The following is a 12947-nucleotide window of genomic DNA, read 5'->3' on the forward strand; positions in this document are numbered from 1 at the left end:
CGCGCCCTACAAATAGGGGTGGGCGGTGACCTTTCCTTACATCCAACTGTTTCCTCAAATCCAGTTGTTAGTTGGAAATGACTGAAATGTGGCTCTCCTCCTACTCCCACCTTCCCTATGGAATTCCCCCCTCCCCTACTCTCTCCATTAGTTAGGACTCCCAATTCTGATTTTAAGTACGACGCCAAGATGCAATGAAGAAGCAAGCCAAACGGACGCTAAGAAACGACGCTCACAAGGACCTTTTACCAGGTCACGCTCCCTCATCAAGCTCCACCCACTCCATCCGCCCAGTCCCCGCGGCATGCTGGGACATGTAGTCTTTGAAGGGGCAGCTGCTTTGGCCGAGTCTCCTCCCCCAAGCTGCCTTTCGCCGTCGGGACGTCGGGACGTCGCGTTGCTCCCGTCTCTTGCCTCCTCCCTCTTTCTTTTCCTCTCCAGAAGCTCACTCCCAGACTTCCGAGAACCTTTTACGACATTGGGTCTCAGAGTCGGTCCGGGCGCCAGGTCCACTTTTCGGCAAAGTGACGTGGACGTCAACAGCAATGGCGGAAGGAGAAGAGGTCCTGCCACAGCCAACGTCGAGCGGTGACGGCTGGTGAGTGAAAGCCTAGGGCTGATTCTTTCTGCTTCTCTATTCTTTCTTCTCACCATCCTGCCTGTCCCTGAGGCACCAGCAGGTTCCGACCTGGAACGGGAAGACCCGTCCTGGGCAAAGTCCAGCGCCCTGCCCCGCCCCCTCTGCTGGCCCGCTCCTCTCAGCCGGCTCCATCAAATCGAAGGGTCTAAGGCCGGACTCCAAATGATAGAAGTGTCGTCCAGGTATTGGGCCTCAGTGAGGTCCTCCTGTTTCGTTCACCGGTGTCTAAAACGTGCTGGAGAGGGTGGCTTTAGGGCTGGGTTTGGCAGGAGTCCCTGACCCGGGGCGTTAGAGTAGGTTGGTAGGGAACGAAGTTAGAGCTGAGGCACTAGAATACCATTTGAAGAAGACACTTGAAATTACCACCGCAACGTTTGCCGGAGAGGTTGAGAGATACACCCAGGGAGGATCCCTCCCACAGAGTTGAGATATTTTTTATATTCTAGTTTTTATTTCTCATTTTGCGTTTCAACCGTTTCTACCATTCGTCTCGCACAAGTCGACTTTTTTTTTTTTTTCTTGTCTCTTTCTTTCTACCGCTCAATCTACACAGCTTTTGGACGTTTTGTGGATATTGCTCTTGCTGCTCCCAAGCGTTTGCATGCTTACCTGACTTATACTCGGAGCTGTGGAGGGGGCGGGGACCTCCAATAATTTTTTGGTAGACTTTAGTCATTTAGTATCGTTAATCTTTGGGAAAGGCTCCTACTTTTGAAATAGTTAATCTTTACAATACATTTTTAAGACAAAAATATATGGAACCTTTAGAAGCTTGTTGAGTTTGTATATTTAACCTAAGTATATCGACCACATGCATTAGTTTTAGATTTGCTCTTTCATCATCTGACATGTATGTAGCTCATGTAATAAGTTGTTTGCCTAAAAATAATACAGGACATTTTACACATGGACCTTAATACTTGAGAAAGAAATGAAAATCATTGAAAGGGATAGGTAATATAATAGTTGAGAAAATCAGCTCTCAGCAGACGTCTGGCATCACCTAAGTTCATGCATGTACTCTCCAAGGTGTAGTAGGAAAACTCACTGGTGACCTAGATGGAGTTTCTTTTCTCAATTTGCTTATGTTGGAGCTGTGACAGGTAAACTCAGTAACAAAGTAAAATTGATCCAGTTCTTTGGGAATGTGAAGGTGTTATGGGATTTCAGGGGACAGAAACCACTTCCACTTGCAGTCATTAGAGAAGGCTTCATGGAAGCAAAGGTGTTTGAATTAGGCCTTGAAGAATCAATAGGTTTTAGACTAGTGCTGTCACTAGAAATATAACGTGTATGTAATTTAAAATTTTCTCTTTTTTCCCCCTAAGATTTTTATTTATTTATTTATTTTTGTAATTTTTTTTAAAATTTATTTTTGAGACAGAGAGAGACAGAGCACGAGCAGGGGAGGGGCAGAGAGAGAGGGAGACATAGAATCCCAAGCAGGCTCCAGGCTCTGAGCTGTCAGCACAGAGCCCAACGCAGGGCTCAAACTCACGGATTGTGAGATCGTGACCTGAGCTGAAGTCGGACGCTTAACCCACTGAGCCACCCAGGCGCCCCTTCCCTAGGATTTTTAAAGTAATTTCTACACCCAACATGGGGCTCGAACTCACACTCCCCAGATCAAGAGTTGCATGCTCCATTGACTGAGCCAGCCAGTTGCCCCTGAAGTGTAAAATTTTCTAGTAGCCACATTAAAAACTAAAAAGAAACAGTTTAAATTCTTTGATTTATATCTGAAACATTATTTTAACATAGGATTGTTCAAAAAAAGCCAGTTAGATAGTTTTACATCTTTTTTTTATACGAAGACTTCAAACTTTCACGTGTTCCTTACCTTTACCCTACATCTCATTTGGATCTAGCCACATTTCAAATGTTAAATAGCCACACATGGCTAGTGGCTAACATGTTGGATAGTGCATTCAGATTAACAGATGGGAAAGGCCTTTGAATGGAGTAATAGCATGACCATGACTTGGGCAAGAAAATGAAATGATTGTTTGAAGAGTAATGACTAGCACTTCATGAAAGTGGCTGTCTTGAAAGTGTGTATTGTATCTAACTGGCTCTGATCAGCTTATTGGAGGTCATGAGGAGAAGTGTTTCTAGAGTTAAGGTATCTTTGAGGAGTTCTTAGGATTGTGAACAGGAGTCTGTTCACAGAGGCAAGGAACATGGAATTAATGGTTGTTAAAGGGTAGCATTTGTTCTCTTCTAGGGTTGCTCTGTCTTTTGTGTGACTTTCTATTTTTGTTGTTTTTATTTTCATGAATGGAGGAACCCTGAGGTGTTCAATGATTTCTCCTCTCCTTCTGTTCTCATGTAATCTTTGTCCATTTTCTATGCTCACTGCACTCAGTGGTGCCCTGTAGGAGTGAGTTTGAATGTAGAGAAGACATTGGATTTGGAGCCATAGATTTGGTACAGCCTCTGTTCTAAGACTAGTGAATGGGTTGTTATGGAATGGGAAGGATTTACTGTTTTAAAAAAGTCATGGGGCGCTTGGGTGGCTCAGTCGGTTGAGCGGCCGACTTCGGCTCAGGTCATGATCTCTCGGTCCGTGAGTTCGAGCCCTGCGTCCGGCTCTGTGCTGACAGCTCAGAGCCTGGAGCCTGTTTCAGATTCTGTGTCTCCCTCTCTCTGACCCTCCCCTGTTCATGCTCTGTCTCTCCCTGTCTCAAAAATAAATAAAACATTAAAAAATTAATTAATTAATTAATTAAAAAGTCATATTTTTATTGTAACTTTTTCAGCTGGAAATGTTTCTGAAATATGTTATATATCCGATTGCCTAACCTGAACTTATCTCAGTGACTTAGAGCCATTCAGTTTACAGATATAAGTGTATAAGAATAAAACTAGGTCCCTGTCCTCAAGGAATTTGTGGTCTAGTTAGAGGAGGCACATTTAAGAATGTCAGTTACTGTTATACTTCTGTAGTATAGTGAGACCTATCTAGGCAGATAGGGTAGATTGTTGCTATGTTAAATGGACCCAAAAGCCTTCTCTTTTTGAAATTGCTTTTTATTTTATTCCCTGTTTTCTTTCTTTGTTGTTAGTGGTATTTCCCAGTGTTTTGTTTTGTTTTGTTTTGTTTTAATCTGTGAAACTGGGTAGCTGACCACATTAAAATTATGTATCAATTTGCAAAAAGGCTCGGGGTGGGGACTGAAGATCTTGAAAGTATGAGATGACACTTATTTACTGATCTTCAGTTATGTTCTAGGTTAGTGCTTCTCAAAATTTAAATGTGCATTGGAATTACCTGAGGATCTTGTTAAAATGTAGATTCTGATTCAGTACATTTGCTTGGGACCTGAAATTCTGTATTTCTTTTTTTTTTTTTAATGATTTTTATATTTATTTTTTAATTTACATCCAAATTAGTTAGCCTATAGTGCAACAATGATTTCAAGAGTAGATTCCTTAGTACCCCTTACCCATTTAGCCCATCCCCCCTCCCACAACCCCTCCAGTAACCCTCTGTTTGTTGTTCATATTTATGAGTCTCTTCTGTTTTGTCCCCCTCCCTGTTTTTATATTATTTTTGTTTCCCTTCCCTTATGTTCATCTGTTTTGTCTCTTAAAGTCCTCATATGAGTGAAGTCATATGATATTTTTCTTTCTCTGACTGACTAATTTTGCTTAGCATAATACCCTCCAGTTCCATCCACATAGTCGCAAATGGCAAAATTTCATTATTTTTGATTGCCGATTAATACTCCATTGTATATATATACCACATCTTCTTTATCCATTCATCCATCGATGGACATTTGGGCTCTTTCCATACTTTGGCTATTGTTGGTAGTGTTGCTATAAACATGGGGGTGCATGTGCCTCTTCAAAACAGCATACCTGTATCCCTTGGATAAATACCTGGTAGTGCAATTGCTAGGTCATAAGGTAGTTCTATTTTTAGTTTTTTGAGGAACCTCCATATTGTTTTCCAGAGTGGCTGCACCAGCTTGCATCCCCAGAGATTCTGTATTTCTGACTGACTAGCTTCTAGGTTATGGCAATTCTGCTGGTTCATGGACCACATTCTTCAGTAAGGTTCTGGATGATGTGTAACTCAAAATGAGTTGGCCAGAGGAATGTATCTCTATATGTTATATAATCTGTTATATTTTGTCACCTAACACATTATGCTATAATTTATTTGATTACATGTTTTATCATTGCTATTTACATAGTGAACTTCTAAAGTGCAGTGGCTGATAGCAGGTGGCTCAGTAAATGTTTATTGTCTGCATGACTTTTGTCAAATCATGTGCAATAACATACCAAGCTGTCATTTCATATACATTTTCTAACTTCATTGTTTTTGTGAACTGTGTAATGCTCTGCTTGTATAATGTTCAACTTTTATGGAAAACCATGGATTTCAAAAAATACTCAGCTCACTTTCTGAACCTGCAGCCACATTAGCTCAGAGCATATGGAGAAATCCTTTAAAAATATTTACAACGAGTTTGAAATTATATAAATTTAAACAAGCTACAGATTTGTAAAAATTAACCATGTTAAATTTTTATAGTTCAAAGATTGATAATTACTCTTCTCGGTATTGAAGAAATTGGCCTTGGATTTGAACATGTTTCTCGTTTTCTGAGGCTTTCTTCCTGACATAATGCTTAAAGATCTAGTCATGATTTAAAAAATGTTTTCTGGGGGTGCCTGGGAGACTCAGTCAGTTAAGTGTCTGACTCTTGAATTTGGTTCAGGTCATGATCTCACAGTTGTATGATTGAGCTCTGCGTCAGACTCTGTGCTGGGAGTGGAGCCTTCTTAAGATATTCTCTCTCTCTCTCTCTCTCTCTCTCTGTCTCTCCCCTCCACTCTCTCTCTTTGAGTGTGCACACACACATTCTCTCTCTCCCTCTCTCTCCCTCTCTCTCTCAAAAATAAGTAAAACATTTTTTTGTATAGATATTAATTTTACAACAACTGTTGGTATTCTGAGTTTGTTTAGTTTAAAATTTTTGTACAATATCCACGTTAAAGTTGTGATTTTAATTTATTGCTAAACTCTTCTTAAAATTATAAAATACCAGTTCATAAAGAAGCTTCTGTTCTTAATTTGAAATGTGAATAGAATTGTTTTGAGAATAATAGGGTCTTTTTCAAAGTTTTGTGCACTTTGTATATAGTGCTTTCAGTGCTTCCCATTTCATAGGCATTGAAATATGAGGAAAGATTTAAAGAGTAGGTGATTGCAATTTCAAAAATGATATAATCAGTAAAGAAATACATTTAATATGAAAGAGAATAGAACTCATTTAAGGTGAATATTGACAGCTTGTGGTTCTGGGCAGACTAGATACTATCTTACAAAAAATGAAGAGGAAGAAAAACCTCGTCTTGAATTAGGTGTTTGGTTTTTTTTGATGTTTGTTTATTTTTGAGAGAGAGAGAGAAATCGCACAAGCGGGGGAGGGGCAGAAAGAGAGAGGGAGACACAAAATCCGAAGCAGGCTCCAGGCTCTGAGTGGTCAGCACAGAGCCTGACACGGGGCTCGAACTCACAAACTGTGAGATCATGCCCTGAGCCAAAGTTGGACGCTTCACTGACTGAGGCACCCAGGTGCCCTGAATTAGGTGTTTTTAAATAACAACTATTTGATTTGGTAAGCTGTAAGTATAGTGCAGGAAACAATTAGAAATTAAGAAGACTTAACTTGCTTATACTATTTACATTCATGTTTTTCTTATAATTCAGATTTTACTGTTTTTAAAGGTAATTCCTAAAGAATAATTAACTTCTAGGATTTTGTGTCTGTGGATGTTTTAATATCTACAGGTAAGAGTTAATAATTGGTTTTTGAATGCCAAAAAAATGGATCCAATATCATTTAGTTTTGCTGTAGAGAGTACAGGTGCCTTCCCCATCTTGGAGGCAACTTAGGTAATTCTGACACACCAAGTTAAGTGTACTGCAATATGCACACAGCCAACTTCTGTCTCCTGAACAGAGTTGATAAAATATGCTTGGCAAATCATTTCTGGTGCTTATGCTAAACTGTGGATTCTACTTGGTATAAACCTTAAACAGTGGCTTCCCTCATGTATCAAAAAGCAAAATAGAGTTTAGCAAAGCAGTTATAAGGCATTCAGCAAACATTAACTAAATACTGGTTATATTCAAGCTACTGTGTAGCGTTTTAGGAAAAAACTGAGACAGATTTAAAACCAGAGTTTGCAGTGTTCTGTCTTGCTTGGGCACTTCAATGTTTTCATCTTTTTAGCCATAGTATTCAAATAATATGTGAAGATATCTTCTAAAGATACCTAAATATTGGTGTTTTGGGAAGTTATACACTCTAGCAGAGTAGAATAGGATTATACAGCTTGAAAAGGGACAGTGCTTGAAGTGACTTAGATATTGAGAATTATAAGTGGAAGATAAATCAGTCCCTTATGTTAGGCTTACAAGAGAAATTGTTTCTTGTGGAAATGCAAGAGCAGTAAGTTAGGAGTCAATGTTAAGAAACTTATTTCCTGAAATTTGATGTACATTTATTTGTTTTTAAGAGTCTGTCTAACCTTTGACCCGAGCTGAGAAAATGATCAGTAATTAAATCACTTGTTTCAAGTCTTCTTTCTTTTTCTTGAGGGTTAAAGGAGTTTTTCTTATTCGTAAGCTGACACGGCATTCCATAGTTGGGTGGGAATGCTGTAGTTTGTGTTTTTCTTGATTTAAAGCAATTGTTACATAAACTAATTGGTATGGTGATATTTAATAATTTTAGCAAGAAGACATAAGAAAATATTATATGTTTGTGTAGGGCTTTATCTTGTATGTATTGCTTATATATGCTGTCTCATTTGGCTCTTAAGACAATTCTATGAGAAGTGGAAGTTATGGATTATTGTAGTTTTCTTGTTAGAGATGAGAAGGCAGGCTTAGGGTGGTCAGGTGACAAACCCAGTTAGTAGAACTTATATCTCTTTAAGCCCTGTGCTCTTTCTAAAGTTGAATGCATATATGTTATGTATTTCACATATAGTTGAACAGACACCTAGAAAGAGCCCAATTAAAAATATGGTATTCCTATATTCAATCAGTCTTGTGTTTTGAAAGCCACAATATTCCAAGATGTACATTGTTGAACATATATATTTGTTACCTGTGGCACCTATAAAGCTGTAAGGATATGCATACCTTGTCTGTGTTATATACACAAGAAGGGACAATTCATGATTGATATGGTGGGAAGTGATACAGAACATTATATACTATAGCTTTGCACCTTAGTTTTCATAATGTGTTCTCATAGCCTTGCCAAAAATAGATTAGTTTTTTGAACTTGAAATATTATGGTTATATAGTACACCTAGATAATATATACTTGTATAATATATGTTGTATATTTAAATGTATTTGTATAATAAATTATATGTTAAATATATATTATTATATAAGTAATATAATTATATTACATATATCTAAGTCATATATAAAATGGAATTATTATTCATAGTTTGTGAGACTATGGTAGTGATATTTACTTAGAAAACATAAGTAATTATACAGCTTAGTAACTTTATTAGCTCAGTAATTTTTCTGTTGTTTTTATTCAGGGATATTGGAGAAATAAGAAACTTAGTTTTAAAATAACTCTCTGTGGTTACTTTCCCTTTTTGGGAATTTCTAGCCTTTGTTTTGAAGTATAAAAGTGACCCATAGAAGAATGTATTTATTTCATATAGGTGTGTAATTAAATACCAGAAATTCTTGAGCTTTGTGTTGTAGATTCTATTTACATGTAACCACTGACATGAAAGTAAATGAGACTCTCTTTAGTCAAATAAATTATCATTGATGGTTGGAATCCAGGCTTTAAAAAAATCTGTTATGTATTTCCTTGCCAAATTAATCTTCATTGGTAAAGCACCCTTGGAAAGACTTGCCAAATGATGTAAAGTGTTGTCACCTCACTTGTAGTAGTGTTCCTTTATTTTCTAAAATGATAGTTTCCTGTTGGAATGAGCATTGGGTGTTGTATGGAAACCAATTTGACAATAAGTTATATTTAATATATTAAAATAAATAAAATGATGGTTTCAGGGAAAGGAATATTGGTAGTGTTTCTTCTCTCATTACATTTTGGATAAATTGGAAATTTGTGATAGGAACAGGTAATGTGCTGTTTTGTGTTGACTTGTGCTGCTTTCATCCCGTTCTTTCTCTTGGGCAAAGGACATACTCTATTTTCCAAATAAACCACTGCTTCGATTGGGGGAAAATAATCTGGTGCTTTTCTTTGTGCATTGAAAGCGCTGGAAAGTCACCTCATGTGTATAGAAAAGAACAGTATGTTAGGAACTTTTTATTTTGAGGAAGCATGAAAGAGGAAAGGATTTAGAGCACTCTGTAAAGTCAGCTTCTCATTAGTAGAGAAGATGTTCTTCCATTTTGTAAGCAAAGTCTTACAGCAAATGCATTGCAACATTACACATCTAAAGTAAAGTTATGACAAACAGCTTCTTCCTCCTGCTCCCCCTCCCCCTCCCCCTCCTGCTCCCCGTCCCCCTCCTCCTCCTCCTCCTCCTCTTCCTCTTCTTCTTCTTCTTCTTTTTTTTTTTTTTTTTTTTTTTTTTTTTTTTGGCTGAGGCAAAAATTCCTGAGTTTTTTCTTAGCAAAAGGGGCACACACCATAGGTACCATTGGTGCAATTTGATCTACATGGATTATGGATCAAAAATAAGTCTGAAGATTTAAAGCATCTGTTCCATTTGTAGTTAATTTTAGTAGTTTACAGAGCAGCGTTCTGTGATCTGTCTCCTTTGCCTGTTGCACAGTGCTAAAATACTGTAGATACAATTTTTTGTTTGGCTTATCAAGCATAGAGGACTAAATTTACACTTTCTTTATTTGGCACAAGATCCCGCTTAAACAAATTCTGGAGAGGATTGCATTATTTGATAAGGAAATCTCCTAAAACTGCTTTTGTGGATCTGATCCTGATACAAAGTTTCACTAATTTTTTTAAAGCTGGTGAATGAGATGTTTTTTCCCTTGGCATTCAAATATACAACTTGTTAAAATGCTGTAAAAAGTATGTTGATTCTGACAAAAATCCAGAACTTCAAGATTTCACAGTTACCAGATTGTGCTCTCAGATTGTAAGGCGTTGTGGTCATTTCTTAATGTGTCTCATACTATTTGTTGTTAGAAAGTTTTGATGGGTTGAGATTGGTATTCATTTATTTATTTTTTAATTTTTTTAATGTTTATTTATTTTTGAGAGACAGAGCACGAGCTGGGGAGGAGCAGAGAGGGAGGGAGACAGAATCTGAAACAGGCTCCAGGTTCTGAGCTGTTAGCACAGAGCCTGATGTGGGGCTCAAACTCATGAGCCATGAGATCATGACCTGAGCCGAATTCGGATGCTTAACCGACTGAGCCACCCAGGCGCCCCGAGATTGGTATTTAGAAATAAGTTACATGTGAAGCACCAGGCTGGCTCATTTGGTAGAGCATGTGATTCTTGATCTCAGGGTCATGATTCAAGCCCTGCATAGAGCTTACTTAAAAAAAATAAGTCAGAGAAAGATAAATACCACATGATTTCACTCATATGTTGAATTTAAGAAACAAAACAGATGAACATAGAGGAAGGGAAGGAAAAATAAGATAAAAAAAAAAGAGAAGGAGGCAAACCATATGAGACTCTTAAATACAGAGAACAAACTGAGGGTTGCTGGAGGGGTGTTGGGTGGGGGGGATGGGCTAAACAGGTGATGAGCATTAAGGAGGGCACTTGTTGGGATGAGCACTGGGTGTTCTATGTAAGTGATGAATCACTAAATTCTCCTGAAATCATTATTACTCTATATGTAACTAACTTGGATTTAAATATATTAAAAAAATGAAAAAAAAATAAAAATAAGTTATGCAGTTACAAGTTATGCATACCTTATGGTCACTGAACTTCATCTGTATATCTACTGTACAAGTGAATGTGTAACAAAGTTGTGTTATTTCTATTTCTAACAAATGTCACAAAATATTTAGGAACTAATTAAGGAGTATTGGTATGGTAGTAATTTGTAACCAGTGTGCCAACAATAGCAAAATAAGTTCAGACAAAGCTTTTGATGCTGATGTCTCATGAGCTGGGCATTAAGAAATAACACAAAGTAAGTCATGAAACCACAACTTAATATGTGCAACTTGACACTGTTACACAGTCTGTTGGTGGTCATTTTTGAGTTTTAAGTAACTGATCAGAGGTTTGTGCCAAACAAATTCCAACAGACTACACTTCAGAAGGAGCTGCTTTTGATGAGTGGGTTTTAGATAATAGGACTTGTGATAAAACCTTGGAGTAGCCAGCTAGAATGTAGGCTATATGAAGCATGACTTTTTAAAGAAAAAAAATTTGTTTTCATGTTTATTTTTGAGAGAGAGAAACAGAACATGAGCGAGGGAGGGACAGGGAGAGAGGGAGGCACAGAGTCTGAAGCATGTTACAAGCTTTGAGCTGTCAGCACAGAGCCCAATGTGGGGCTCGAACCCATGAGTAGTGACCTGAGCCAAAGTCAGACGCTCAACCAGCTGAGCCACGCAGGCACCCTGAGAGCAGGACTTTTTGTTCACTGCTAGATCTCCAGTGCCTCACACAGTCGCCAGCAGGTAGTGGTGCTCAATGTAATTTATTGAAGGTTTGAAGAAAAGAGTACTTTTGGCAAGGAAGGAAAGAATTCAGAACAAGGGTTAGAGAGAGATATAGGAAAGTTACTGGGAACTGAAGGGGAGTGTTTTAAGGAGAGAATCTAACTTTGCAGATATGTAAAGAGGACAAGGACTGAGATGACTGATGACTTTTTGGAGCAGTTTCAGTAGAGGGATAAAGGGTTTAAGTGAATGGGGAGAGAGTAAGTTAGAGATGAATGATGACTACTGTTTTCAGGAAATTGAATTGTAAAAGGAAGGAGAGAGTTAACTGTTTGCTTTCAAGTTTATTTATTTTGAGAGAGAGAGTGTAAGGAGGGTAGGGGCAGAGAGAGGGAGAGAGAGAGAGAATCCCAACCAGGCCCCTCTCTGTCAGTGTGGAGCCTGATGCAGGGCTCGAACCCATGAACTATGAGATCATGACCCAAGCTGAAACCAACAGTCGGATGCTTAACCACTGAGCCACCCAGGTGCCCCGAGAGATGACTTTTTGAAAGGGAGTAGGTCATGTATAGGGCCTGTTGAATAAACAAATGTGGTGAAAATGTTTGAGGAAAGGAGAATAATCATCACAGGCTATATTGTTCTTTACATCTGTGAATGCAAGAAGTTCTGAGTCCATTTTATCTCTTGGCTCTGTTTAATAATGCTACTAGACTCAGAAGTTTGAGTAATATCCTATGCAGTAGAAATAGCATGTTTAGGATGTTTACATAGCAGGCTTTGGGTTTTTAATGATTTCCTCAGTAGTGCAGCTTTTAAATTTTTATTTTTATCAAACAATAATATATCTTAGACCATTAAAAAAATTTTTTTTGGCCCCTCAAAAAAAAGGTTTTTTTTTTAATGTTTATTTTTGAGAGAGAGAGACAGAGTGTAAAAGGGGGAGAGGCAGAGAGAGAGGGAGACACAGAATTGGAAGTAGGCTCCAGGCTTTGAGCTGTCAGCACAGAGCCTGATGCGGGGCTCGAACTCACAAACCAGACCATGAGATCATGACCTGAGCTGAAGTCAGACACTTAACCAACTGAGCCACCCAAGCATCCCTTATTATTTTTTAAATAGTTTCCCCGTGTGTGTGGGAAAGAGTGGGTGGGGAGTAGGAATAGTGTACTATTTCTTTTGAATATATATGCTGTATGTTAATTTTAATGTTTTTATTTATTTTTGAGACAGAGAGAGACAGAGCATGAGCAGGGGAGGGGCAGAGAGAGGGGGAAACACAGAATCTGAAGCGGGCTCCAGGCTCCGAGCTGTCAGCACAGAGCCTGACGCGGGGCTCGAACTCACGGAGTGTGAGATCACGACCTTAGCTGAAGTCGGATGCTCAACCGACTGAGCCACCCAGGCGCCCCCTGTATGTTAATTTTAAAACTGCCCTTAGTTTTAAACTTTACACTTTACACTGTGGTTAATATGTTGAACATTTTCCATGTCATTAATTGTTTTTCAGCATTTTAAATTGTTGCCTGGTATTCCATCTACTGATTTAAATCAGTTCCTCATTTTAAGAGAGCTACGTTGTTTTCATGGTTATAGTAAGCACTGCTTTGAACATGCTTTTAGCTGAATCATTTTACTCATTCTCAATTTTTGTTGACTGCAAGAGTATAAATGTTA

The 12947-nt window shown here is 38.3% G+C and overlaps 1 protein-coding gene across 1 annotated transcript in view; it reads left to right on the top strand.

Annotated features, from left to right (window-relative positions):
• Positions 1 to 327: 327 nt before the first annotated feature.
• Positions 328 to 12947, top strand: part of TBC1D23 (TBC1 domain family member 23) — a 59296-nt gene continuing 46676 nt past the window's right edge. Inside the window, 1 exon segment of the mRNA XM_003991580.6 lies at positions 328 to 598. Within this exon segment, the coding sequence (XP_003991629.1) occupies positions 546 to 598 (53 nt within the window). The 5' untranslated portion in view covers positions 328 to 545.

The sequence above is a fragment of the Felis catus genome, chromosome C2 (genome assembly GCF_018350175.1).
Source record: "Felis catus isolate Fca126 chromosome C2, F.catus_Fca126_mat1.0, whole genome shotgun sequence".
Lineage (NCBI taxonomy): Eukaryota > Metazoa > Chordata > Mammalia > Carnivora > Felidae > Felis > Felis catus.